This window comes from Crocuta crocuta, unplaced genomic scaffold, assembly GCF_008692635.1.
Source record: "Crocuta crocuta isolate KB4526 unplaced genomic scaffold, BGI_CrCroc_1.0 scaffold228, whole genome shotgun sequence".
NCBI lineage: Eukaryota > Metazoa > Chordata > Mammalia > Carnivora > Hyaenidae > Crocuta > Crocuta crocuta.
The window spans coordinates 3,917,932-3,945,391 of NW_027532820.1; the positions used below are offsets into that span (position 1 = coordinate 3,917,932).

Genomic DNA, 27,460 nt, shown 5'->3' on the forward strand with positions numbered 1-27,460 from the left:
GAGGTCAAGAAAGGTTGTCAAAATAAATCTGCATATTGGTCCTTGGAATTAGCTACCTTTTCACTTTTCTACCATGTTCTTAAATTTTAAAATAGGTTGTAGTTTGAAAACAAAGTTTTCATCTTGACAGCCACTGCATTTTATTTTGGATTCATTGGAAAAAAAGAACTTGTTTTATATTTTTGAATAATTTAGAAGCATTAGGAACTATCTATAATACATAAGCAAGGATTTGGCATAACCATGTGATTGTTTGTTTTTTTTTTTCCCCCTCTTTTTCTCCTTGTGTAGGCAGCTTTTTCGGATTTCCTACAGAGAAGCTCTCGAGATCTATCCAAACATGTTAAAGTTGTTGTAAGTACTGAATGTATTGACTCATTTCATTTTTGTTGTTGTTGTTGTTGTTGCTTTATTTATTTAAATTCAAGTTAACATATAGTGTAGTGTTCATTTCAGGAGTAGAACCCAGTGATTCATCACTTACATATAACCCCAGTGCTCATCCCAACAAGTGCCCTCCTTAATCCCTATCACCCATTTAGCCCATCCCCTACCCACCTCCCCTCCAGCAACCTTCAGGTTCTTCTCTATATTTAAGAGTCTCTCACGGTTTGCCTCCCTCTCTTTTTATCTTATTTTTCCTTCATTTCATTTGAATATAAATATACTATAAAAATGTACCCCAAATACCAGATTATATACTTAGATTAATCAATGGGCTGCCTGAATTTCAGAGATGATTTAATGTAGTTCACTCAACCAACATTTCTGAGAATTTAGCTCTGTGTTGGGAAATGTCTTGGATTGGTGGATGGATGGACAGCTAGTTTCACTCCTGAAGAAATACACAGTTCAGTTACAGGAAAGGGGATATAAGTCATTGCATAATACTATTTAATTAATGTTGTTTACTACATATGCAATATAGTGGTGGTACAAAGAAGGAAATGGAAACTGACCATGGTGGGTTCAGGGAAACTTTCATCAAAGAAGTGATGTTGATTGAGTCTTGATGTAGAAATAGATGCTCACCGAACAGATATCTTTATTCCAGGGCTATTTGGAGGAGTCTCCATTTTAGAAAAATGCCTTTATTTTTATCATTTCATTATGATTCCCTCTGTAGCCTGTAGTCTGGCTAAGGTTCTTCACCACTGAATGGTTGATTGGTTTGTTTTTGGTGCTGTTTCTTCTTGGGTTGCTATCTCGGGTTTAAGACACACATTCTTTGGAGGCATGAGAGAGGGAAAGTTACCTTTACTTGAGGAGCTATATTTTAAAGTAGCATATTATTAGTTATTAAGAAAGACATAAAGTGTTTCCTTTTAGTAACCAAATTAAAAAGGAGCAAATGAAACTTTGTTGTACATAATTGTCTAAGAAAAAGAAATGAGAAAGAAGAAGTGGGGTATAGCAATGCTTGAATTTTTCATAGCATAGATAAAGAATAGAATATGTGATGAGAGGGGACAAAATAGCAGAAATATATTAGAATAGAGAAAAATATATATGGGTGTGTAGAGGAGCAGGAGAAGGATATAAATTAAAATTGGTAATCACCATGCAGCAAAAACAGTTCTAAGAGGGAAGCTCAGACCAATACAGACCTATGTCAAAAAAATAAGAAAAACATCAAGCAACGGAACTTGACATCTAAAGGAACTAGAAGAAGAACAACAAAGCCCAAAGCCAGTAGAAGGAAGGAAATAATAAAGCTTAGAGCAGAAGTAAATGAAATAAAGACTAAAAAGGTGATAGAAAAAAGATGAATAAAATGAGGAGCTGGTTCTTTGAAAAGATAAACAAAATTGATAAACCTTTAGTGAGACTCATCAAGACAAAAAGAGAGAGAACTCAAACAAAACCAGGAATGAAGGAGGATGAATAATAACCAACACCACAGAAATACAAAGGATTTTAAGAGAATGTTATGAAAAATTATATGCCAACAAACTGGTCAAATCAGTTGAAAGAAGAGATAGAGGCCATTACCACTGCTGTACATGACCCTTGGCATCACTTTCAGGTAATTCAGTTCTCATGTGATAGCAGTGAAAACAAGCATCTTTTAGTCATAGTGATTCTTGAAAATGGAGGTACTGCCTTCTTAAAGCAAGAGGCAAGAAAGACATTGGTCCACTAAGCTATGAAGCTCTTTTATTGATAAAATTATGGTTATAAAGTTTAAATAGCTTAAAATTTCAGCAACCTCCCATCAGACTTCCCCTGTTTCTTCAGCCACTGGCAACCCAGACAAAAATAAACTTACCCTGTTTTTCCAGTATTTTTCACACTTAGAGGAATGGCGGCGGCACATGCCCAGGGGCAGTGGCCATATTGAATAGTGTTGACTGTTGAAGTTAGCTGCAATCAAGTGAAACTCCATATACTCCCTAACCACTAGACAGTTTGTTTCCCACATCTAACAGCCCTCTTGATGATGAATGTCTCACTCCTAGGCAGGTTATATAGCAGGAATTAAAGGAAGCTTGCAAAGAAGTAAAAATGGTGGCCAAGTAACAGGAAAGATTTGATATCAGCCAGTACAAGCAAAATTCCAGGTGGATTTGTTTGTGTAACCCTATCTTATTTGTGTGTGAGGAGAAAAAAATATTGGACACAAGATCTAAATGTTTGGGATTCAGTCCTGTCTACCTTTACGAGGTATATGACTTTGGGGGGAATCACGTAATCGTTCAGAAGAGTTTACTTTCCTTGTTTAAAACAGGCATAATAAGACATGTCTTTGAAACAAAAATTACTGACCCATGTGATGTGTCACACAGGGACCCCAGATATTTCTATAAGGACATCACCGTATGTTTTCTTGAGTGAGAGATGGAAAGGATAGAAGATTAGCTACTGATGCGATGTATCAATAACAACAGACCATTTCGTTTTTGCCACAGGGTTAAGTCATTGCTAATTTCTCCCATAAGTGTAAAGTGTTTGTATGAATAATACATCAAAAAAGCACAGGACAGCAACAAAATCCTCTGTTTTCTTTATGGCTTATCAATACGAGAGCTTGTGTACAGGAACCTATTTTATATGCAGATATTTTCCTTTGTGTGTTTGAAGTAGAAGAAAAGTTGAAAGCTGTTGTTCTAAAGAGATGCAAAATTTAAAGGTAGTAATATGTAAGAAAACTTGATAAAGCACGATACTTTGTAAGGTACCCATCTTTATGTAATTTGATGAATTCCCAGTCACTGATATGTTTTCCAGGAAGAAAAAGTAGAAAATTAAAAAAGATTTCTATTTTAAATACAATAATTTTATAGTTTCTTTCTGTAAGGCAAACAATACTGCTTTGTATGCTATTAATGTATCACATCCTATATATATATTTAAATTTTTAAATGTGTATTTATTTTTGGGAGAGAGAGAGAGACAGAGCGTGAGCAGGGAAGGGGCAGAGAGAGAGGGAGACAGAGAATCAGAAGCAGGGTCCAGGCTCTGAACTGTCAGCATGGAGCTCGATGCAGGGCTCGAACTTACAGACTACGAGATCATAACTTGAGGCATAGTCAGATGCTTAACCCACTGAGCCACCCAGGTGCCTGCATCAGATCCTATTTTTAAAGTTTTAGTTATTTACAACATTCAATTTTGATAATTTAAAATATCTCCCTTGATATAGTCATCTGTCAACTCATTTCAAGTCCTTAAGTTGGGAGACTTCATATTTTCTTAGTATCTGAGAGTATTGTAAAAACACCTTCAATCAATACCTAGAATTTGATTTCTTTCTTGGTAACATTTTAAAATATATTGTTTATTTAGGCCTAATGTTTTCTGGAAACAATTGTTGGAGCATGCTCATGAATATTGGGCTGTATTAAGATCAGCTGGGAAAAGAATGAGACAAAAATACTAGTAGAGTCATTGTTCTTAGATTAAAGTCTTTAGAGCTCTTTAAAGAAGTCCAGGCTTGCAGGGAGCTTGGGAATACATTACTCTGCACTCCAAAGGGGAAGATAATGGGGAATTCTGTGATAAAGATGTGGGGAGAGCAAGTACAAAAGTACACCTTTGACATTGAAAATTCTGTCATGACTAGAAGTTTCTTCTTTTGACTTTTGTCACCTGTGGGAAACGGGAAAGGGGAATAGTCAGAGGATCCTCAAGGAAAGTGCTAACCGGTAAGGGAAACTCTGTACAGAGGTATTGAGGCCAGGCCAGCCTGACGCCCTTGAAACACCCAGGGTCATGTCCAGATCCAGGAAGGCAATTTATCTCAGAAGTCCGGTCAAGTCTGTAAGATATTAGATATATAGGAGCAAATCCCTAATAGAGATACCACTAATTTATAACAGTTTTTTAAAAGCGTGCAGTATATATTCCTCTTAAAGTGTTTTCAAAACATTAGTGTTTAACATTTTCAGAATAAAAATTGAGCTCAGAAAGCAAATAAAATAAATGATTATATTCATCCCTGTTGTTTGGGTCAGATAACTATGGTGGAGATCACTACTGTCTGAACTTGAGGCTTCCTTTTTATTTCCTTAAGGATTCATAAATCTTTTAATGTTGATACGACAATTCAAAATGCCTAATAATCCAAGATTAAGAATGATGGCAATTCCTTTGTTTGTGAGACCAGAAAAAAAAAAATTACTTTGGTCAAATGGCAGCTTTGTTTCTACATTTTCATTCATGGTACTGGACATTCACTTACACAGCATTGGGGGCAGGGGGAAGACCATGATATATGCCACTGTGTCAACCTAGTTATCTTTTGATAATGTTTCTAGACTTGTGGCCACTTCAACCCCCCTTTTCTGCTTTGATTATTGCAGTGTGATGGAACAGATCTCACTCCAAAGATTCAGGAACTGAAGTTCCAGTGTATAGTATTTTTAAATATACCCAGGTAAGCTCTGTTCATACTTTTTCTTCGGTTTTATATGCGCTCTGTTTATCTTGAGGTTATCAGTTTTCATTATAGAAAATTTCCAGGTATAAACAGTGCAAGTAAGTTATCTTACTGACTTATTGGGGGCTTCTAGGTCTGACAATTTTGTTTTACTTGGTTTGTTTAGTGTTCTCTGTGGTGGGTGCTTTTTGTCTTTTAATGTGATGTGGCATGCATGGTATACACATCCATCGTTAAGAAACCCAGGCACCCCTATTTACTGGAACATTTTAATGTAATTCTCAATTACTGATTCCCTCTCCCTCCCAAGAATAATAGGCTTGAATAAATACTTGCTCTCAGTTTCCCAAAAGCTGTTAGGAAACCATCCAGCCTGATTTTAGTATGGAACACATTCAAAATTGTTGCTAGATGATTGCTTTGAAAAAAAAAAAACAGGATCAATTAGAGTAGCATTTTCTAGCCAGGATGTCAACTCTCTTTGGTGCTATTATATACCTCAGGAGAAAGGGATATTTAAGATTAACTAGACTCAAAATAAGCACATTATCTCAGTGGTACAAAATTAGAGTCTAGGCTCCCCAGCCAAGATTTTGGAAGGGATGGATCTATGACCCTTTGTTATTCACAAACACACAACTCAAGACAGAGAATCTGCAGATAAGTTCTATTTAGACCAGTTTAATTGAAATGAGAGTTGTATGTAAATCTATGGCTAGGAAAGCATATTATAGCCTCCTGATTATTTTTTGGCAGTGCTCAATGTAGTTACCTACAGTCCTATTCCAGAAGGACTTTTATCTTCATCATTTAAGTAAAAGACCTAGATGAGGCACCTGAGTGGCTCAGTGGGTTGAGCATCTGACTGTTGATTTCAGCTCAGATCATGACCCAAGGATTGTGGAATCAAGCCCTGTGTCCGGGTCCATNCTCTCCCCAGCTCATGCTCTTTTTCTCTAAAATAAATTAAAAAGTTAAGTAAAAGACTGAGATACTCAGGAAACATTGTTGGTTAGCTTTCTTTAATTTTTTCTCATTTGCTTCTTCTTGCTTTCTCTCCATTCCTCTTCCTCTACTTTTCCAATTTCTTTTTTTCTCCTTCTTTTTCTTAATCTTTTGTCTTTTCTGCCTACCTTCCTCACTCTTCTTCAGTTACCTTTCACTGCTTACCTTCCCAGCGGTTATTTATTGTCTTAGTTCCGCACATAATAACCACTGCTTACCCACCACAGTTTCCTTTCCCTTTTCTGCTGGCATGCAGTGCCTTCCTCCAAGACCAAATTCTGAAACTCGTGGCATAGCCTAGAAAAGAGACATAATGGATCACTGAGTGAGAAATGTTATTAAATAATGGGTTAGGAGAAAGTTGGGCGCCATAAGATGCTTTTATTATAAAACTGGTCCGTTTCCGCAGATGGATATTTGGAAATGATAAATCCATTTTCTTTTCTAATGCAAAGTATACACCAAGAACAGAAAACCATTCTTTATTTTTTTAATTTTTAACATTTTTTAGTGTTTATTTTTGAGAGAGAGAGAGAGAGAGAGAGATCGACAGCAAGAGTGGGAGAGGGACAGAGAGAGAGGGAGACACAGAATTCAAAGCAGGCTCCAGGCTCTGAGCTGTCAGCACAGAGCCCGACGCGGGGCTGAACCCACGAACCACGAGATCATGACCTGAGCTGAAGTTAGGCGCCTAACCAACTGAGCCACCCAGGGGCTCCCAGAAAACCATTCTTAAGTGAGATACACATTGGATCTCACTGTAAGGTAATACCTAATAACAATCACAAGAGGAATGGAATAAATTTATTTCTTTTTTAAAATCTTATCTTGCAGATATTGTGCTGGCACAATGCCCTGGGGGAACCCAGGAGATCACCATGATTTTGAACCTCAGCGTCATGATGATGGTTATATTGAAGTAATTGGATTCACTATGGCCTCTTTGGTGAGCAGTACAATATTTTATTGAAATGAAATACATTTCAGTCACAGAGTTTATTCATGTCATAGATTTTTGGTTTTTAATTTTTAGACTTAATTTTTAGACTTTAATTTTTCTCTCCTGTTTTACCAGTTTATAAATTTTATGTAATACAGAAATGCTTGGGGAAAACATGAACAAAAAACCCCAACTCTTTATTGTCGCTAAGAAAATTGTGCACACTTGTATGAACTTCAAAAATAAGTATTATTTGTTAATTATCCTGGTTAATTTTCTACCACAGTGAAATACAAAGTGCTTAAGGAAATTAAAAAGCATTATGCCACAGACATTCTAGCATTAATGCAGAAACCTTGCCATTTGATAGCTTTTTGTTTCACTAAGGACTAGAGCGTTAAGGTAGAAAGAAAGGTGCTTATTTGCATTTCTATTTATCTTGCCTGCTTAAGTAAAATGTGGACATCTCCATTATCACAAAATACCTGAATAAAGAAAGACATCATTATTGTGATGTTAATGAATATTCATTTGCTACAGTATTGAGATTAACTTTGCATTTTAATTTTGTTTGCATGCATCAAATTGTGAATTACAGCATAACAGTAGTTTCCAGCAGGTTTTAGCTGTGTATTTCAAACTATTATTGACTGATGAGGAAACCAGTTAAAAATTATGCATCTCACCTTATGTGGTATAAATTAGGCTGCACTATCAGTTTATAAAGTGAATTAAAAAATTTAAAACTTCTTACGGCCCGTGGTTAGCACTTGGTGTGTGGTATGCCTGATGGCTGCAGGTAAGAAGGTTGTATTTCTTGTTCTAAACAAGCCATAGCAACTCTTAGCATCTCATCTTGTGGATTCCTACTGACTTTTCCTTAATCACTTCAAGTTGCTGAGATCTAAGAGAATAGCCTCTAGTGGTTGTGGCAAGAATGCCCGTCACCTGAGATGGTGATATTGCTCATTAAATCTGCCATCTCTGGGATGAAATGATTGTTAAATGTGGAAGATTGGTCTGGTTGGATCTAATTTTCAGGGTTGTATCTCATACTCAGCTCTTTCTCTCCAAAGGCCTTTTATGCTAATTACAGGCAAAGATTCAGCCAAGTACAAATATAGGAATCAATTCAAGAAGCTTGTGTGCAAGGTAGAATTCTTGGAGGTGACCAAAAAAAGCCTTAAACCTGGCCGCGTGTGTTTTGCTCATTCATTTATTTGTGGATTAAGTAAACATTTATTGAACGTTTACTAATGTGCCAGAACTTTCTGGTCATGACTATGTGGCAGAAGGCTGTCAGGGAATGTGGAAGAGAAAATGATCCTTCACATAGGCTTAGAAGGGCAGGAAGAATATTAGATACTTCCCCATCACTCTCAGAATCAAAATCTAAATGTAGGCCTGCAAGATTGAGTTTCTCTCTAATTCTCTAGCCTTTCTCACTGTCTTCTTTGCTTTCTAGCTCAAGTAGCCTCTCAAGTCAAGCTTAGCTTTGAACACCTCTTGTTGCTTTTGCACCACAGGGCCATTGCATATGCCATTTCTCTCTAAAATGTTCTTTAACTGTCCATCTTCTATAACTTCTCAGTCCATATCTATGTCAGATCATTTTTATAGCCTTCCTTGGGTTATTTTTGTTTACGGTTGTGTCGTGCCTAGACAGGAAAGAGATAGTAAACTGAGACTGGGTAATTAGAGGAGAGTTTATGGAGGGACTCTACAAATAGTGAAAGAGGTTTATAAGAAGGAACAATGGATGGTGGTGTATTCCTGAGCTGAAGGTGCAAAGGTAAGGAAGCAGTCATCTGTACCCCAAGGAGAACTATTTGGAAAGGACCCCCTGATAGTGTTTGCTAAGCAGAAGTAGTCAGCCAGTGCCACCCTGGCAGGCAGAGAGCTGGAGCCCTAGATATGGTGACCTTACTCTTCCTGGCCCTATAGATCTTCTGCTGGTGCCTTCCTCTGGAGAAGTCTAACCAGAAGCCAGAGGACAAGGCTTCTTTCTTGTCAGACAAGTGTAGGTGGGTCACGATCCCAGGGCAAGAAGGAGGGCAGGAAAGCGTGGAGTGCCAGCGAGGAGCGGCAAGTGGCGGATATCCATCACTCCAGCCTGCATCTGCCACACAGCAGAGAGCCTGATTCCCGGAGTTGGCATGAACAAATGTGGCAGAGTGAATGAATTTTGCCAGGAGAAGAGGAATGGGATTTGGCATTCTGTAGAAAGAAACATGTATATACACTTGGAGGTATCAGGGAGTCCTCATATGGGAACTATATAGTCCTCTATGGGAACTATAATTCATTTTATGGAGATGAAAAATGTGAGTAGTAGTTGATGCTGAAGAGATAGGCATGGGCCAGATCATGGAGTGATTATAGGATTTATCTAGAGATTTTGATTTTATTCCAAAGTCACTGGGAAATTAGTGAAGTGTGTTTTTAAATAAGTATTTGTTATGGGAAGAGTCCAATATAAAAATAAACAAAATAATATATTGAACCCTTATGTACCATCACCTAGCTTCTATAAAATTCAACTGATAGGCAGTCTTCTATCTGTCCCCACCTGCTTTATATTAATGTGAAGCATGACTCAAACATTATATCATTTCCTTACAAATACTTCTGAATATGCCTTTAAAAGATAGGCCTTTGTTTTATAAACATGATTACACACTTTATATCTGAAAAAAAATAAGACAGTAGCATCTGACTATCACTATTTACTGAGTGCTTAAATTTCCAGTTGCCTTGCAAATATCCTTTGTTTTCTTATGCTCTGTGAATTTGAACCAGGATCTGAGTTAAATTCATTTGTTGTGATTGATTGATAGAACTCTTAAGTATCTGTGGGTTTCTGTCCATCTCTTTATCTTCTTCATTTATTTATTGGAAAAAAAAAAAAACAGGCTATTTGTCCTGTAAAGTTTCCTTGAGTCTGAATTGTGCTAATGATATCCCATAGGTGTCAACTCACATGTTCTTCTGTCTTGCTCTTTCCTTTTTTTTTTTTTTTAATGTTTTATTTATTTCTGAGAGAGAGAGAGGCAGCATGAGCAAGGGAAGGTCAGAGAGAGAGGGAGATACAGAATCCGAAGCAGGTTCCACGCTCTGAGCTAGCTGTCAGCAGAGAGACTGATGCGGGGCTGGAACCCACAAACTGTGAGATCATGACCTGAGCCGAAGTCGGATGCTTAGCCTACTGAGCTACCCAGACACCCCTTTGCTTTTTTCTTTAAGTTGATAATTGGATATAGGTGCATCACCTCCATCCCTGGCGCCCAACAAACCTACTTCATGGTTAGTGTTCTCTTCTTCCAAAAGCTGATAGCTGACATCTGGTTGTCCCTCTGTTTGGGTTAATAGTCCTGGATGATCATTGTCTGGATCCGGCAGTCAGTGATTTAATAGCATCTTCTTCTTTTTTTTTTTTTTTTAGTTGACATTAGTTTATTTATTTATTTTTTTTTTTACAAATAGTTTATTGTCAAATTAGTTTCCACATAACACTCAGTGCTCATCCCCACAAGTGTCCTCCTCCATGCCCATCCCTCCTCCCCCCCACATCCATCAGTCCTCACTTTTTGTCAGCATTCAAGAGTCTCTCATGGTTTGCCTCTCTCCCTTTCCCCCACCATGTCCGCCCTTCTTCTCCCCCTTGTTCCTCCGTCAAGTTCCTCCTAATCCTCCTATACGTGCAGAGAAGGACAAATATCATATGTTAATAGCATCTTCTGATGGTGGCTGGTTTTTAAATGGATTCTAAGTTTTTGGACACTTACCCATTACGAGTTTGGGTCTATGCGCCATCCCTGGAGTCTGGGTGGGCTTACAAATACTTGGCAAATCAGGTACAGTGGAAGTAACACTAGGTAACTTGTGATGCTGGATCATGAAAGGCCATGAAGCATATGGGAAATACAGGCAATACTGATGGCCTCTAATAAATAGGAATTTTATAAATTCTAGTAATATTTGTTATTAAAAATATCTCCCTGCTTTCATGCAGTTAATGTCAGTCTTAAGTATTTATTGAAACTTTATTGAATCCAGAAATTCTTTGAATTCATGAAAGACACTCTGCTATGTAAAATGATTATGAAATGAACCAAAAGACAAGCCCTGTCCTCAGGGTACCCACAGTTCAGTGTTGTGGGGGGAACATGAAAAACGTAAGTAATTGCCATGTGGCATAATAAATTCTAGGAGAAAGGCGCGTGTAAAGATAGGAAGAAGATGAAAGCAGAACGGTGCTTATAAAATGGGGAAATCAGCAAAAATTGCACAGAGGAGGCTAGAGAGTCTGCGGATGAGATTGCAAGCATCTGTTCCATGGAGGAGCCTAAGGGAGCCTGGTATTCTAGAACGCCCCATGGTAGCTCAGTGACGACACATTTGGTGAAGAAAGACACTGATGTGGAGAAAGCTAGGACAGAAAGGTTTTGTTTTGTTTTGTGTTGTGTTGTTTTAGGACCTGTTAAATGGGGAGGTTGAAAAGAGATGGAATGAGACAGAATCAGATTTGTGATTCAGAAAGATTACCTGGATGTCTGTGTGGAAGGTGACCGGAATCTCTACTGCTGGAGGGAGATAGACAAAGCAGGATGTTGGTACCAAAGTCTAGGTGAAGAAATGAGGAAACCTGGACTCCTGCCATAAGAAGGTGGCAATGAGGATGGGGGGATTGGCAGCTTCAAGAGTTATTCAGACATGTTGACTTATTGGAAAGGGTGAAAGAGGAGTATGCATAATCCCAGCTGGGCAGCATAGGCCATTGGGTAAACAGTGGCTACATTAGAGATGTAGGGAAGATGAAAGAAAGATAATATTGCCAAAAAATGAATTGTGTTTTTTTTTACCATATTTCAAAATTATATTTTAATTCTAGTCTACTTAAGTTACAGTGTTAAATTAGTATCAGGTGTACAATACAGCGATTTCACACTTCTGTATATTACCAAGTGCTCAGTTTTGTTTTATGTAAGTTAAATTTGAAACCCCTGTTAGACATTTAAGGTGATAGAGTCAATTTGAAATACCTCTTTAAAGCTCAGAGGATCCCTCTAGGTTGTGAGAGAGGGGTTCGGGAGTTTGTCAGATCTCTCTCTCTCTCTTCCATCACATCATTGGTAGGAAAAGGAGAAAAATAATAGTTGATGAGAGCTGGTGAAGAGCAAATGGGATGCTAAAATTATATCCATTATTTTCTGTCTTTATACGATATGAATCATGTAAAAATGCATACTAGTTAGCATCAAATGTGTGATTGGAGCTCAGATTCTAGTGACTTTAGATTGCTCCCAAGATTAAAAAAAATTCTTGCAAAAAGCAGAGTTAAATGTAGTTTATACTGTACAGTTCTGAACACCCTGTGCTCTCTAAGGAATATGAGCACATGTGTCTCTATTTTCAAACATTTTACCTGACTGCTTATATAACAGTACACCATTGTTCACGAAGAAAGAATTTAATTTTCAGGACTTTAGTTTCACATTTCTTGAAACTATTATGCTGATTATGTTTCTAAGAACATAAATTATTTGAAAATTACATGTGTGTGAGATGATTGTATAAACAGAACAGTGTGGTTATTTGGGTATATGCATGTATTTTTGTGTCTTAAAATATTCAGAGTGGCACTTGAATAGAAGAGAGATTCAAATAGAATTACAAGGTGGGAATAGACATTGTTTCTTTTAGACTTTTTATCTTCCAATTGCAAATTTCAAAGCTTAAGTCTTAATTCATCTTCCTGGTTGAAATGCATGCTTGCAAATTACGATGATTCTTCATGGGGTGCATGGTAACCTGATTACCTTTTTGTATTCTACACAGACCATAATCAGACATTGTAATTTGTATTTATTTCCACCATAATTTTTTTGCCTTTATGGTTTTGAAGGTCTTTTTATGTTGAGTTTATTTCTAAATAATCTAAAACTCTTTAAGATAGTTCAAAGCATTATTGAGATTAGAGAATTGGTAGCCTAATTTGCTATACCATGTGAAATCCAAAAATTTCAGTCTTCTAAACTTTAAATAAAGTATAGCCAGCTTTCTTTTTGTTAATTGAAATCAGAATATGTAATCTCTTTCCTATTTGTGAATTAGAAATGCAAAAGTTTATTCGATGAGAAAAATTACATGGAAAAATTCCCAGGGCTGAAGTTCTACACATGCTAGATAGTATAATCTTTACTTTTTATGAAAAAAAAGTTAAATGCTTATTTTTATAATACACATAAGTATAAGAGCTGAAAATAAAAATATTAGTCATAATTATATGATTTGTAACTATTTACATTTTGATGTATTTTCTTCCAATTACTTTATTTCTGTTTTAAAATATATAGGAAATCATGTTATTATGAGTAAAAACCATAGTACAAATGACTGACTACTCTTTCATATATAAATACCTCAATTTATATAATAATTATTCCTTTATGAAAAGCTCCCTTTATTAAGTGTTTAAGTTTCTGGATGTTTGGTGGTGTAAATAATCCTGTAATTAACATAATTATTCATAGACCTGTGTTCATATTTCAAAATATTGTCCTATGACATATCCCCACAAAAGAAATTACTGAGTCAATGACATAAATATTTTAAAATCTCTAATAATGGTTATAAAACTGCATTCTAGACATGTTGTACTGTTTACTTGCCCATAGCAATGTGGGAGAGTACCTGGTAAGAAGCAGTATCCCACAGGGGCTGGAAATGTGTTAACAGAAACAAAAAGTTATTAGAATATTGCACTTGAGGAAACAGAAGGAAAGATGAGAATAAAATTATATCCCTAGAGAGAAACAAAGAAATCATATATGTTTTGTGTGGTCCATTAAGTCCTCTTAAACAGCAAAAAAATGAGAGTAAGGACACACTGTTGTGCAACTTTATTGTTACCTTGCATGATTTTTTAAAGTATGATTTTTTGCATATTTTAATAGGCTGTTTGTCTTTTGTTGTTGAATTGCAGGAGTTATTTATATATTCTGAAAACAAATGGATTGTCAGGTAGATTTAGTGCAAATAGATTTTCCATCTATTTATTTTCTTAATGTTTGTTTTGATGAGCAGAAATGCTTCTGAATTCCAGTTTTGTGAGGTAGGGCTTATATCACGTTAGGCTTTTTGTGTCCTTTTTAAGAAATCTTGCTTATTCCAAGAAAGGTTGGGAAGATGTCCTCCTATGTTTCCTTTTTGAAGATTTATAGGTTTAGCTTTTATGTATAAGTACGTAATTCAGCTCAAATTAATTTATGTAGATTGTGTAAGTGATTCAAGATTCATTTAAAAAAATTTTTTACAGCATTCTTTGTTGTTTAGACTTGTCTATAGAATTACCTTCATTGCCTTTGCCCTTCAGTTGTATGTGGTTCTATTTTTGGACTCTATCCTGTCCCACTGATTTATTTCTTTATACTTATGGTAGTACCACGCGGTTTTGATTATTATAGTTTATAGTAAGCCTTCAAACTGGTAATATGAAGGATTTCCCTTTGCACTTCTAAGAATGTTTTGGTTATTCTGTCCTTTGTATTTGTAAATAAATTTTAGAGTCAGTTTGACTGTTGGCAAAAAAAAAACCTGATGGGATTTTAATTGGGATTCCTTTGAAGATTCAATAGATTTAGGAGAATTGACATATTAACAGTATCGAGTGTTCCAATCTACAAACATGATATCTTTCTCCATTTATTTAGCCGCTGTTTAATTTCTCTTAGCAAAGTTTTATAGTTTCCTAGTTTTAGTGCAGTTTTCAAATTCTTGCATACCTACCCTTTACTAAATTTGTTCGTAAGTATTTTATGTGTTCCTCTCTGCCCCTGTCAACCCAGGATTGTCCATGATTTTCATCTGACAGCAAATAGAATAAGGGCTTGAGTAATAAGAAAAAGGGTGAGGTTTGGGGGGAAGATGGAGGCAAGTATTATGGGGAGAAATATAGTGTGGCGAGACCGAAAATCTCAAGCTGTACCTGCGGCGTGAAGGAGAGTTATGGTCTGGACAACAAGACGATAAATGACAATGGATGCACCTAGTTCAGCAGCTTTCTTTGTTTTCCTGTCAGGTCTTATTCTATCAGATAGGCAATATTTAAAGTTTTCACGAGAGTAATATTGGCTGGATTGAACAGATAATTGAATGTCTGTCATTAATAAACCACCATACTATTACCAGTAAATAATTCTCTCTAGTAAATTATGGGGATGTTTGTGGTTAAGCCTAGAGTATTCTGAGTGATGAAAAATAACTATTTCTTTTTTTATTATTTTTAAGTTTATTTATTTATTTTGAGAGACATGGAGAGAGAGTGAGTGGGGGAGGGGCGCAAGAGAGGGGAATGCCAAGCAGGCTTTGCACTACTAGCACAGAACCTGATGTGGGGCTCAAACCTGCAAAGCCATGAGATCATGACCTGAGCCGAAACTAAGAGTCATAGCTGCCCAGGCACTCCCCAAAATAACTATTTTTAATAAGTATTTAAAATATACCTTTATTCTCAGGGCACCTGGGTGCTTAGTCGTTTAAGCATCCAGCTTTGGCTCAGGTCATAATCTCACGATTAGTGGGTTCGAGCCCTGAGTCGGGCTCTGTGCTGACAGCTCAGAGCCTGGAGCCTCTTTCAGATTCTGTGTCTCCCTCTCTCTCTGACCCTCCCCTGCTCACGCTCGCTCGCACTCTCTCTCTCTCTCTCTCTCCTCTCTCCTCTCTCAAAAATAAATAAAACATTAACAAAAATTTAAAAAAATATTACCTTTATTCTAACTTGTTCCAAAAATAATGTAGCTATGCTCACAGTAATAGAACTGTTTTTACCCGAAAAGCTCTTTACTATAATTCCTCTTGTGCCTGTGCAGTGATCTTGGATTGATTCCGAAATACCAATGGGACTGCCATTGACAACTGCTTACATGTTTGTGATATTGCTGCTGTTCTAGTTTTGAGGCTGAGAAGATGGCTTAAAGTGCTCTGCAGTATGGTGTATGCCTTCTAAAGACCAAGGGGGTGGGAAAAATTTAAACCAGTTTTCAATTCTGTGAAATTCAGAGGACTAAGTTCTTACCTGGAAGGGTCAGCATTTTTGTTTGTCATTAGGCCTAGTCAGGGTGGGGGCTGGGGGGAGGATAGAGAGAAGAAAATGGTGTTTCCAGAACAGTGAATGAAGGGATACATTCTCAATTGAGAAGTACTTGAAGTCAGGGGAATATATTGGAAAAGTTCTGGAGATGAGATAGTGGCTCTAATCCATTGACTTAAGCGGATCATTTGAGTACAGCCAAGAAAAACTTTCAACTGAAAAACTAAGCACTGGGTAATAGGCCAAAAAGAATTTTAGTAAATTCTCACTGCGTTCTCCTCTGCTTTTCTAGTTTTCTCAACCAGTTTGATAAAATTGTATGTAAAGCACACAGTGGAATACTTTTAACACTAAACGTGATCAATAGGAAGTTCTCAGGTTTTATTACATTATCTTTCTGTCCTTCTTGTCTCTTTGTGCTTCTTTTCTCTTTGCATTTATGGATAGTCAGGTTTCTAATGTTCAAGTTAATGCAAATACAAAAAAAAGAAATTCAAAGCATCAGATAAATATGAATATCTAGCAACTAAAAAAGGGGAAGATGACATCACAAGTCTCAGTTAACAAAGTTTATCCCTCATATACAGAGAAGAGACCTATGGAAACAAGTTGATAGTATGTATGTTTTAATCTTTTAGATTTTGAACAAGTTAGTACTACACTCCTATTTTATATTTATTATAAACAAACTGATAACTCAAAATGCATAATATAACCTTATTGAAAAATTGTTTAGCAGCATCTGCCAAAGTTAATTATGCATCTTAGCAGCACTCTCAACAATAGCTAAAACATGGAAAGAGCCCGAGTGTCCATCAATGGACGAATGGATCAAGAAGATGTGGTTTATCTATACCATGGAATACTCCATGGCAATGAGAAACAATGAAATCTGGCCATGTGTAGCAACATGGATGGACCTTGAGGGTGTTACGCTGAGTGAAATCAGACAGGCAGAGAAGGACAAATATCATATGTTTGCACGTATAGGAGGATTAGGAGGAACTTGACGGAGGAACAAGGGGGAGAAGAAGGGCGGAGATGGTGGGGGAAAGGGAGAGAGGCAAACCATGAGAGACTCTTGAATGCTGACAAAAACTGAGGACTGATGGATGTGGGGGGGAGGGGGGAGAGGCTTGGAGGAGGACACTTGTGGGGATGAGCACTGAGTGTTATGTGGAAACTAATTTGACAATAAACTATTTGTAAAAAAGAAAAAAGAAAGAAAAAAAAGAAATTTATTTGTATAATTGAACAAATTTTTGGAGAAAATAGATGAGATGCAAAAGTAAAGAAAGAAAGAAAAGACTCAGAGTTAATAGTTACAGCAGAATGTAGCATTGAAATGTCACTGATTGGGCAGGATATGAATTTACCTTCTATCACTGTGTCAATCATAAGAAATGAATTTCCATTTAAACTAGAAGAGAAAAAAACCCTGAAGACTCCATTAAACTTAATGTACTTGCTATGAATGCAAGTACACACCCATATAACTTCAATAGTCAGAGGACTAGTTGATAATTACCCACCTCAAGTTACAGATAACAAGTTTTGAGAAACATTACACACAATTCTTCCAAATGACAAAAAAAAATAGTGCTAAAACTTTTTACTTCAAAGGAGTTTGTATTTTGTCTTTGGTAGAGGGAAAAAAATGAACTAGAGGCAGAGAAGGACAAATATCATATGTTTGCACGTATAGGAGGATTAGGAGGAACTTAACAGAGGACCATGGGGGAGAAGAAGGGGGTAAATGGTGGGGGAAAGGGAGAGAGGCAAACCATGAGAGACTCTTGAATGCTGACAAAAACTGAGGACTGATGGATGTGGGGGGGAGGGGGGAGATGGGCATGGAGGAGGGCACTTGTGGGGATGAGCACTGGGTGTTATATGGAAACCAACAGACAATAAACTATCTGTAAAAAAAGAAAAAAAAGTATTTATACATCTAAAGTTAATGGCATAGCAATTCTCATTGTATGTACCCAAGAGGTATATATCTACCAAGAGATACATTCAGGAAAGTTCACAACAATAGCTATAAACTGGAAACAACCAAATGTTTATCAGCAAAAGAGTAAATAAATACATTTTGCTATACATTACTCAAAAATAGCACTGAGCAAAAGATGTCAGACACAAAAAAGTCATCTAGTGTGGTTTATATGAAGTTCAATTTCAAACAAATTGAATCTATGATAATAGAAGTCAGAGTATTGGTTACTAACTAGGTGGTGAGAAGAGTATGAAATGATTGAGAAAGACCACAGGAAACTTGTAAATTATCTAAAGCTTGATCTGGATAGAGATTCACCTGTGTATAAAAATATTCATCAAATAGTATAATTCGTGTATTCTCTATAAGCAAATGTATGATTATCATTCATCCCTATAGCATACTAAATATGTAATAACATATATAACAAAAATATCTAATGTGCACACACACATTTTAACTAATATATTAGTTAAAATGTAAGGAAATTTACATTAATTTGTCATTCTTAACAACAGGCTTTTAATGTTGGATTGACTTTCCATTCTGTGACCACCATGGTGAACTGAACTCTGTGTTTGACTTTGATCCTCAAAGCTGTTATACTTTTCACAATGCTTTTAATTGAGTAATTAATCTTATTTTGTATTTTATAAATCTTATACAGACTAAAGGTAGTTTAAGGAGGTTTTAGGTAAAAAGAAAATGCCTGCCCAAGTTTGCAAATTAACCAAGGGTGGGCTGCATATTTACATATGAATATATTTAATATATAATATATAGTTACATCTTATAGCATGTATGTATATGCCTGTTATATATACATATATATGTTATGTAACTATATTATGTATTTATATTTAAATTATATATAATATAATATACACTTATATTTAAATATAGTATAAAAGCTTCCTTAAACTGTGCTTTATCTCTTTTATTTTCCTTTTTTCTCCTTATATTGGTTATTCAATGGGACTGACCAAGTAACACAAAGAATAACTTTCGTATTAAAGTAATGTGATTAAATTAAGACTGAAAATTGGTTATCGATGAACATGTGTGGTCAAGCTCATCAAACGTTTAGAAATTTTAGCTTATTTTTGTTAAGGTGATTCATCCAAGGTTTCTCATTCTACTCCTGGCTAGCAATTTTCAACAGGTTTATCAAAGGCCTTTTGGTTATGTATAGTGGACTTGGAGTTTCTAGTTTTCCTGACTCTTAAGAACTGACTTCCAGCTTCCTTTTGTCTCTTGAATTCACAGGCTGCCCTGCAAGTTGGGGGCCATGGGGAGAGGCTGCACCAGTGTCGGGAGGTCATGCTGCTCACCTACAAATCCATCCCCATGCAAGTGGATGGGGAGCCCTGTAGGCTGGCTCCAGCCATGATTCGGATCTCCTTGAGGAATCAAGCCAACATGGTACAGAAGAGCAAGAGGAGAACATCCATGCCTTTACTGAATGAGTGAGTTTGCCCCTTGCCTACCTTTGTGGACACAACGATCACAGAGAGGATGTCAGGCATGTGCATGGTCTAGGGGCCTTCCTGTGTTGAGAAAGGAAGAAAGTCCAAGAAACCACAGTTCCTTGATCTCTCACATATTTTTCTTCATGTTTATTACACAATGACCACACACTTCTTTTAGAACTAATTGCTGTTTAGTATACTAGATAGTTCATTCTTCTTCATTGACTACTTTGCTAGACACTTATTGGGAACAGCAGACAATCATTAAGAGTGTTTCTAGGGTCACAAAATGCATCAAGATAAACATGTTCCATTTTGTTTTAAGAAGGCATGCTGTGGGCCTCCTCTTTACCTGGTCACTTGGGGAGTGTTGGGTTCCCCAATAGCAGGAGGTTGGCAGAGCTGGAGTTTTGGGGCTCACCTCTCTCCACATTGCATCCCATTCCACCTGTTAGTGAGTTATCACTTTCCCGATGCCCCCATTTTGGGGTCCTGTGTCCTCTGGTGCTTCAACTCAAGTTTTCTGTCCTGAGTGGCATCCTATTGTCTAAATACAACCTGATTCACTAGTCAACACCTAAATAAAATGCATCCCTCTTGTGGACCCTTTCTTTCCTTAGGTGTGTTGATGAACTGATTTGAGATAAGGTGATAATAACTACATATTTTGAGTATATTCGTTTTATAGCACTCTTTACTCTAAATTTTTAATGGAGATGTCTGTCTGTTGTTGGAGAAGGGGATGGAGAAGGATGGGGATTTGGGGCCTCTTTTTGAGTGTCTTCTATATATAATGCCCATATGCCTAATCTAACTCAAGGTAAGGCTGTTTTCGGACTCAGCCTTGGGTCATTACTCTGTCACAGTGAGAGACCCTCCAAGGTGCGACTCCTGTTTGTGGCCTGTGATGCATGGTTACCTATTTGTACTGAATGGCTGGCTTCTTGCAGTGCCTGTGAAGCAAGGGCATGCTTTGCCACATATTTCTGGACAATCTTCAGAAGTGCCTAGAATAAACCAATAACACAGGTGCCATAGCTCACTGCCAGAGCCTGACTTCACCTCTCTTTCTCAGATGGTGTATATTGAGGAATAGCATTAGACAGGTCTCTCCAGGTGTTTGCATTTTTGACATCTGCTTTGAAGTCTGAGGCTGGAATGAGAGCTCCTCTCTCCTCTGCTTCCTCCTTTCCCAGAGTCACTCTGAACATCAGAGTCACTCAGCACTTTGCTCAGATCATTATCCAGACAACTTGTTCAGCTGTATTCCTTATTTCATTTACATTTTGCAGTTGGTGAAACCCCTCGCTCGTTCCCAATGCCTTTGTTTTCTCCCTGCCTTTACCTTCAATTAGGTTGAATATACAACTGGCAAGTATGTATGCTAAAAAGTTAGGATGTTAGCAATGATATATGGTTGACTGTACATCTATGAACCACTGGTCCGGGAGAAAGCTCTGAAATACTAAATGAAAAACCATTTTGGAGATAGTATAGCAGCTCAGGTTGTTTTGGGTCACTTGTATATAGTTAAGAAGCTATAATAAAACTAACAGTTATTAATATCTACAGGCAAAGGCCTCCCATTCTCATTCAGACACTAAATTGTCTCCAGGTGCTTAGTTTCAAAGGGCTCTTGCCCTTGAGCTGAGAAAGAATTTGTGTTTGCTCAGCAACTGTATTGTTAAGAATTCATTTGGGCTTTCTTCACATATAAAAACAAATATGAATAGTTGTTTCCTTTTTGTACTTAGAGTACATATGGCAGATGATGTGACTGCCTAGATTTAGCTGTGAGGGTGGTCAAGAAACGGCCTCAACTCAAAATTAATGACTTGCCACCAGGGGGCAGTGGCGTGTCCATCTAAGTAGCCTCAGGCCTCCAGAAATACCTATGTGAAATGACAATCGCATAATTTTCAGTTCCAGAAGGGATACTTGTAAAAGTCAACAAAGGTATTTATTACCACTTATGATGAATAACCATCAAAACCCTGTATTTTTAGAAAATCAATCCAGATAGCACATTTTCAAAGGAAAACCAACATCTAGTGATCATGTCGCCTTGTTCACTGAAGCCTTGAGTGCTCTCCCTTACCGCTCTTGCTCACCCTCTACAATTAGATTTCTTGTGCCTGGCTTACTAGAAATTCTTGCTTTCAAATCTGACTTCCTCTGCTGGATTTCCAAGGAGAGTTTTCAGTTTGAGGGTTGTCTGTCCATTAAGACCTTTCTACAAGTTTTCTTCAACCCTCCAAGTCCTCCAGGCTTTTATCTGTTTTGGCCATGGTTTTGCCAAGTTCACTTTTACAGCCAAGGCAGAGATTTATTTCCTCCCCCACTCCCTCCTTCCTTCCCTCCCTTTCTCCCTTCCTACTTCCCTCTCTCCCTCTCTCTCTTGCTTTCTCCCATTTTCTCATTGTTTACTAACATTATCTGTTTCTTCTGTTCCATTTGCCCATCTTCTTTCAGAAGAAAGAAAACTGGTTAAAAATGTCTAGAGAATTTTAGAAACCTCTCTGTGTGATGGGGTAGGGAGTTAACTAAATATTTGAGAATTAGACATTGTGGTTCCCTAAACACCTGGCTCCCTTTTCCACCTGAACAATGGTATACCTCATGGGTTTGCCTTTCTCTGGGAGATCACATCTGTACCCCAGATTTCTCCTATGACTAAAAAGGGAATAAATCTCACACGTATGTCTTCTATCCAGGCATTCCTTTAGAAGTGAAGACTTGCACCCAGATACCTTAGCTGACATCTTTACCTGGATATCCCCTAGCAACCTCAGACCGCAGGCTAAAAATGGGCTTGTAAACTTTGCTCCATTTGCTTTCTCTGCTCATCAGCCAATGAGCCCTTGTCATCCACATCTGTCTACATGGAACCATCTAATTATTTCCCATGACCCCGCCCTGGAGTCCTCACAGTCACCTATACTGTTACACACCCCATGCAGCCTTAGAGGTCTACCTTCTATTTATTCCCCGTCTTTGACTCACACCACCTACCCCTCTGCTAGTAGTATAGACTTTGTTCAAAGGCCGTATAAAACTACCCCCCAACAGCATCACTAAACTATGCTCGGACTTCCTTGTTTCCAGTGTCCGTGCCCTGCACACAATACCTTTTCCAATAGACTAATTGGAAGGATCCTTCTAGAAATGTTAAACTTATATTCCTTAACTTTGCATGCTCTTGTGACCATTGCCTTCATTGATCTCTTCCTGTGCTCCAGAGATCATTGCTGTTCTGGAGCAGTGGCCCGCCTTGCGCATCATCATACTTTTGCAGTTCTGATGCTTTTCTTGTAGTACCTTCCTTCCTGCCTTTTTGTCTATTAACTCATGGTCAAGTTCAAGACTCCACTGAAGTATAACTTTCCCTAAGCATCCTTTTCGATCTGCTTCTAGCCATTAGCTACTCCTGTTCTATGTTACATTCATCACACCATTTATCAATAATAGTATAGTCCTTGGTGGACTTATCACTTTACACTGCTTAGAGTTTTCCTTTTAGAGTCGTGAGTGCCTACCAGTAGGTCTGAGACATGCTTTTGTGTTGGATAGTGGGCTTGCACATGGGTTAGTTCTATAATGCTGTCTCTGTTAACATTTCTCCAAGATTGTTTCTAAAATAACATAAATCAAAAATCCATGAATATAAAAGTAATAAAGATAACGTCTTTATAACATTTGATGTTAATAAATGGAAGACACTTACTTAAGAATTTTAAGATCTGGTTTGCATGGATAGGTGGGGGGATTCCCATGAGAAATGGTCAAATAGTAGGCCCTCATGATACCATTAGATCTTTACTTACGCCTAAAAGAAATTATCCCCCCCCCCAAATATTTCTTGGTCTGTAATCCAATTTGCTATTACTACATAGAAGCTGAAGGGCTCGACTTGATATGTTCAGTCCACCCCCCACCCCACTGGTATAGGAACATATCTCATTTTACCAGGGCTTATGAATCTATTCAAAGTGAGAACTCCAATAAATATCTTCCCCCCCAAAAGTAATAGAGGAGATTTATCTAGGTTCATATTCATGTACTAGTAGCATGGTGGCCAGATAAATTTGATTATACTATTCGAAAGGCACCTTTGAAAGAGATTAGAAATTTACATTTTCTCAAGTGGTCAAGGAGATGTTAAGCTAGCTGTAATCCTGAGCTCACTGGTAATTAAGACTACACTGCGAAAAGCAATCATGTTATTCAGGGGCAAGATTTCTAGTTGGCGAACTTTGAATTGGGCAGCACAGTCGATTGGATTTCATCATCCTAGCTGCTCAGAAGCAGTGTTGGTCGTAACTGATAGTCCTTTGAGGAAAACAAGGAGTTGACTCATGGTGACTTTATATGAGAATTTGCATACCCAGCAGAACACAGGGATCAGGGAGCTATTTTACTGCAGTTACAGTGAAGCTCTTCAAATCGCCTAAGAGAATAGAGAGAATGTCTATGTAAAGGTGACAACAGATTTTTGATTTCGTTTCTTCAAATTTATGTTTCATCTTTTCCAATAGCAGCCAAAGGTTCCCTCTTTTATAAGAGAAGAGAGAAAAGGGAGACGTCTGTGATTTCACTCTTCTACCAAGAACAGAGTGGAATTATCACCGTGATGAATTTAGGCTGTCTTGGTGTTATCTTCAGAGTCCTTAAAGTTTTTGTTAAACCATTCTTTTCAAGATGGTTGTATTTCGATGCAGATTTCCTACAGAGGTTTGGAATCATGATGACTGTGTTAAAGGATTAAATTTACCTTGACTCTCCTCAAAGATGAGTTTACTATGCTAGCCTACCCCCCGACCCCAGTATGTGTGTGTGTGTTTGCGCGCGTGTGTGTGCGTGCGCACATGCGCAGATCCTCTCCTTGGATGTCTCGAACGACCTAGAACAAGAGAGGACCACGATGATGCCTCCTGCCCGCAGCCCCGCCCAGTGTCCACGCCCCCGTTGCATCTGCCTGCGCCCTGCCCTGCACTGCAGCCCGCGGCTTGCGGTAGAGCCAGCCCTTGCCCTGTGTCCTGTTGGCTTCATTGCTATCACCGGCTTTTTGGATTATGTCCGTGGCTGGCTGGATTTTCCTTTTCTTTTCATTCACTGTTTGGTGACGCGCTCATTTAATTTTTGTTTAAATTTTGTGTGTCTCTCTCTCTCTCTCTCCTGGCTTGTTCCCTGTCTGTCCACGCTGTTGTGCTGACTGTCTTCGCTGCTCATTCCCTGCTGCCTCTAGTATCCATCAGGTGCCAGCTGCCGACCTGCGGAGAGTATCGGCCCCCCCTGGCTCCTTCGCCACGTGAGTACAAAGCCGGCCCGTTTCTACACTTTGGCTAGCACCCTCATCTCCTCCTCAGGGTTAGACGTCCTGCCTCCTTTTTGCTCACAGGTCTGCTCCTCAGACAAGGACCCGCCAGCCCTAATTGCCTTCGTTACCCCTCTGTGATTTGGGATGGAGCTGTCCAGTTCTTTGTGTCCTATTTGTCTCAGTCTTCTAAGGGTTCAGTTTTAAATTTTTGATGAGATAAGTGAGGACGCATAATTGCATGAGGTTGTAGAAAATTCCATCCTAAGCATTGGTTTCCATGGTAAGTTTGTAAGAGCAACAGACCACTCTGTTATCTGTAGCTCAGGGACGATGTTGAAGATGATGTTGAAGGTGTGCCTGCTGTCCTTAATTTGTGAATGAACCCCTACAATTGTGGAGTTTTTTTTTTAATTTTTTTTTAATGTTTTATTTATTTCTAGGAGAGAGAGTGAGAGACAGTGTGAGCAGGGGAGGATCAGAGAGAGAGGGAGTCACTGAAACAGGCTCCAGGCTCTGAGCTGGCAGTCAGCACAGAGCCCGACGCGGGGCTCGAACCCACAAACCAGAGATCATGACCTAAGCGAAAGTCGGACGCTTAACCGACTAAGCCACCCAGGCACCCCTAAAATTGTGGAGTTTTGAGTGCATGCATGCATCTGGGTGTGATTTGGGTTCAGCATCCATGGTTGAAATAAAAGATCCATGACCCAAAAGTCCTGAGTTAGCAAAACACACTTGAGTGTTAGTAATTCTTACTTAACGCATTCTATGTTTTTATTTTTTTCTGGGGAAAAGTGTTTTTGAGCACTTTGGGACTTCTTTTTTATCTTGTTGCCTCTGTGTTGCTCTTTTTCTTTATCATACAAATGCTTAGCTTTTGTTATGGTGCAGGTACTGTTACAGGTGCTTTACATTAATTACTTTTCCCGACATGTGGTATTATCTCCATGCGTGGTATTGCGAGGACTCTGATGCACAAAGAGGTTAACTAACTTACTTAAGGTCACACAGCTAGCAAGTGGTAGACTGGGTTGCAAACTCAGATGGTCTGGCTTCAAAGTTCACATATTCAACAATTTCCAGTTTGCCACCTTTCATCTATGAGGATCCTGTGTATTTCTTTACCCTAGTTGAATCATTGGCTTTTCAAAGAATTCTTTGTGGCTTCATGTTGCATTAGTTACCTTCTCATTAGAGTTCACTATTGATATGCTTATTATAGCTCTCAAGGTTTAATAGGCTGGTATTAATTACATTAGCTCTATATGTGTGTGTGTCACACACTAGACTGAGGCTACTTGAGTTCATTGACCACATCTTTTTTGAATTTTCATGTCCCCAGCCCTGATCACAGATCTTAACACAAATTGCTTGAAACCAAGCAGAGTTGTTAGTTGGCAGGATGAATGAAAGAAAGAATTTATGCCTACATTGAACTGTACCATATCTAACATCTAGGGATATGCCAAAGTGATTCCTAAAGTTCAACCATATAATTTTACCTTCAGCCCTAGTCTTATTGATACACATTTATTCACTTAATACAATACATTTTTTCAAAAACATTACTTTATTCTTGCTTTGTGCCCACTGTTTTGTGCTTAGATTCTTGTGTTGCCCACAACAGAACACTGCCTTCGTGGNTCATTTATTCACTTAATACAATACATTTTTTTCAAAAACATTACTTTATACTTGCTTTGTGCCCACTGTTTTGTGCTTAGATTCTTGTGTTGCCCACAACAGAACACTGCCTTCGTGGGAATTAAAATTGAGTGGTCAGAGACTCAACAGGAAAAAACTTGTAGTTTTCAATTTGGAGGTCATTCTGGGGTATAGCCTACATTCTATAAAAGTCTTGTTTCTTCAGTAGACTGGAGTCTAAGGAATGGGGTTCAGTGGTTATTTTCAGTGGCCCTGTTGATAGGGTTCAAAGAATTGAGAATATCAACAATAGAGGTGCATGTGGAATTAGTCAATTTCTATTATAATTTAAGTTTGGGTGGTGTTTTAAGTTTCAGTTGTATAATTTAAATGAGGCTCTTTTTTTCTGATTCCAGGTGCATACACTACAGAAAGGTAAACTGTCCTATTTTGATAGGGTGTAAGAGGAAGAATGCCTATGTGTTGCCACTTTAAAACTTGAACCTGGTTCTAAAATATATCTGTACATGATATATCAACTATTAACATATTATAGATGTTAGATCTATAGGACATCTACAGATGTCAGATGTCAGAGATACAAAGGCGTCTCTGAAATATGTCTGTAATAGAAACTTATTACAATAGAATTTAAAGGACCTATAAGAAAATACTGTCAAGGAGCCTGGGAGAAAAAGCCAAGAACAATAATAAGTAATGTGTCTTTCTGTATCATGGCAGGGGTTAACAGTTCTCACCTGTTCTTACGCTATTTTCAACAGTGTTTAATAATCACATGAATCTTGCTTTGGTCCCCATGAAAGTCAGGACCCCAGTATTTTGAACTCTAAGCTTGTCTCATTTTTTTTTTTTTTTTTTTTTATTCTTGTNTCTATAGATGATCTCTTCTGGGGAGAAGCATCTCTACTGATCCTGTAGGAAATATTGGTCTCCTAAAGCAACTTGCATGATCTTTCTTACTCTCTAGCTTTCTAATAACTTTTTGTTGTTGTTGGAAGAAGGTCTGTGCACATGGGACATTTCACCTTTATTCAGAGAATCCTGAAATTTTATTTTTGTTCACATATGACCACATATGAATCCTGAGACTTATTC

At 37.9% G+C, this 27,460-nt stretch overlaps 1 protein-coding gene across 4 annotated transcripts in view; it reads left to right on the plus strand.

Moving 5' to 3' along the window:
- Positions 1-27,460, plus strand: part of DGKI (diacylglycerol kinase iota) — a 247,430-nt gene that overhangs the window by 75,786 nt on the left and 144,184 nt on the right. For 3 of the 4 annotated variants that reach the window (XM_077781022.1, XM_077781021.1, XM_077781020.1), the window contains 4 exons: positions 292-354; positions 4,803-4,876; positions 6,719-6,830; positions 19,181-19,380. In XM_077781022.1, coding sequence (XP_077637148.1) covers positions 292-354; positions 4,803-4,876; positions 6,719-6,830; positions 19,181-19,380 — 449 coding nt within the window. Of the gene's footprint in view, positions 1-291; positions 355-4,802; positions 4,877-6,718; positions 6,831-19,180; positions 19,381-24,628; positions 24,692-27,460 lie in introns of all 4 variants that reach the window. The other variant, XM_077781018.1, reaches the window with a different exon arrangement.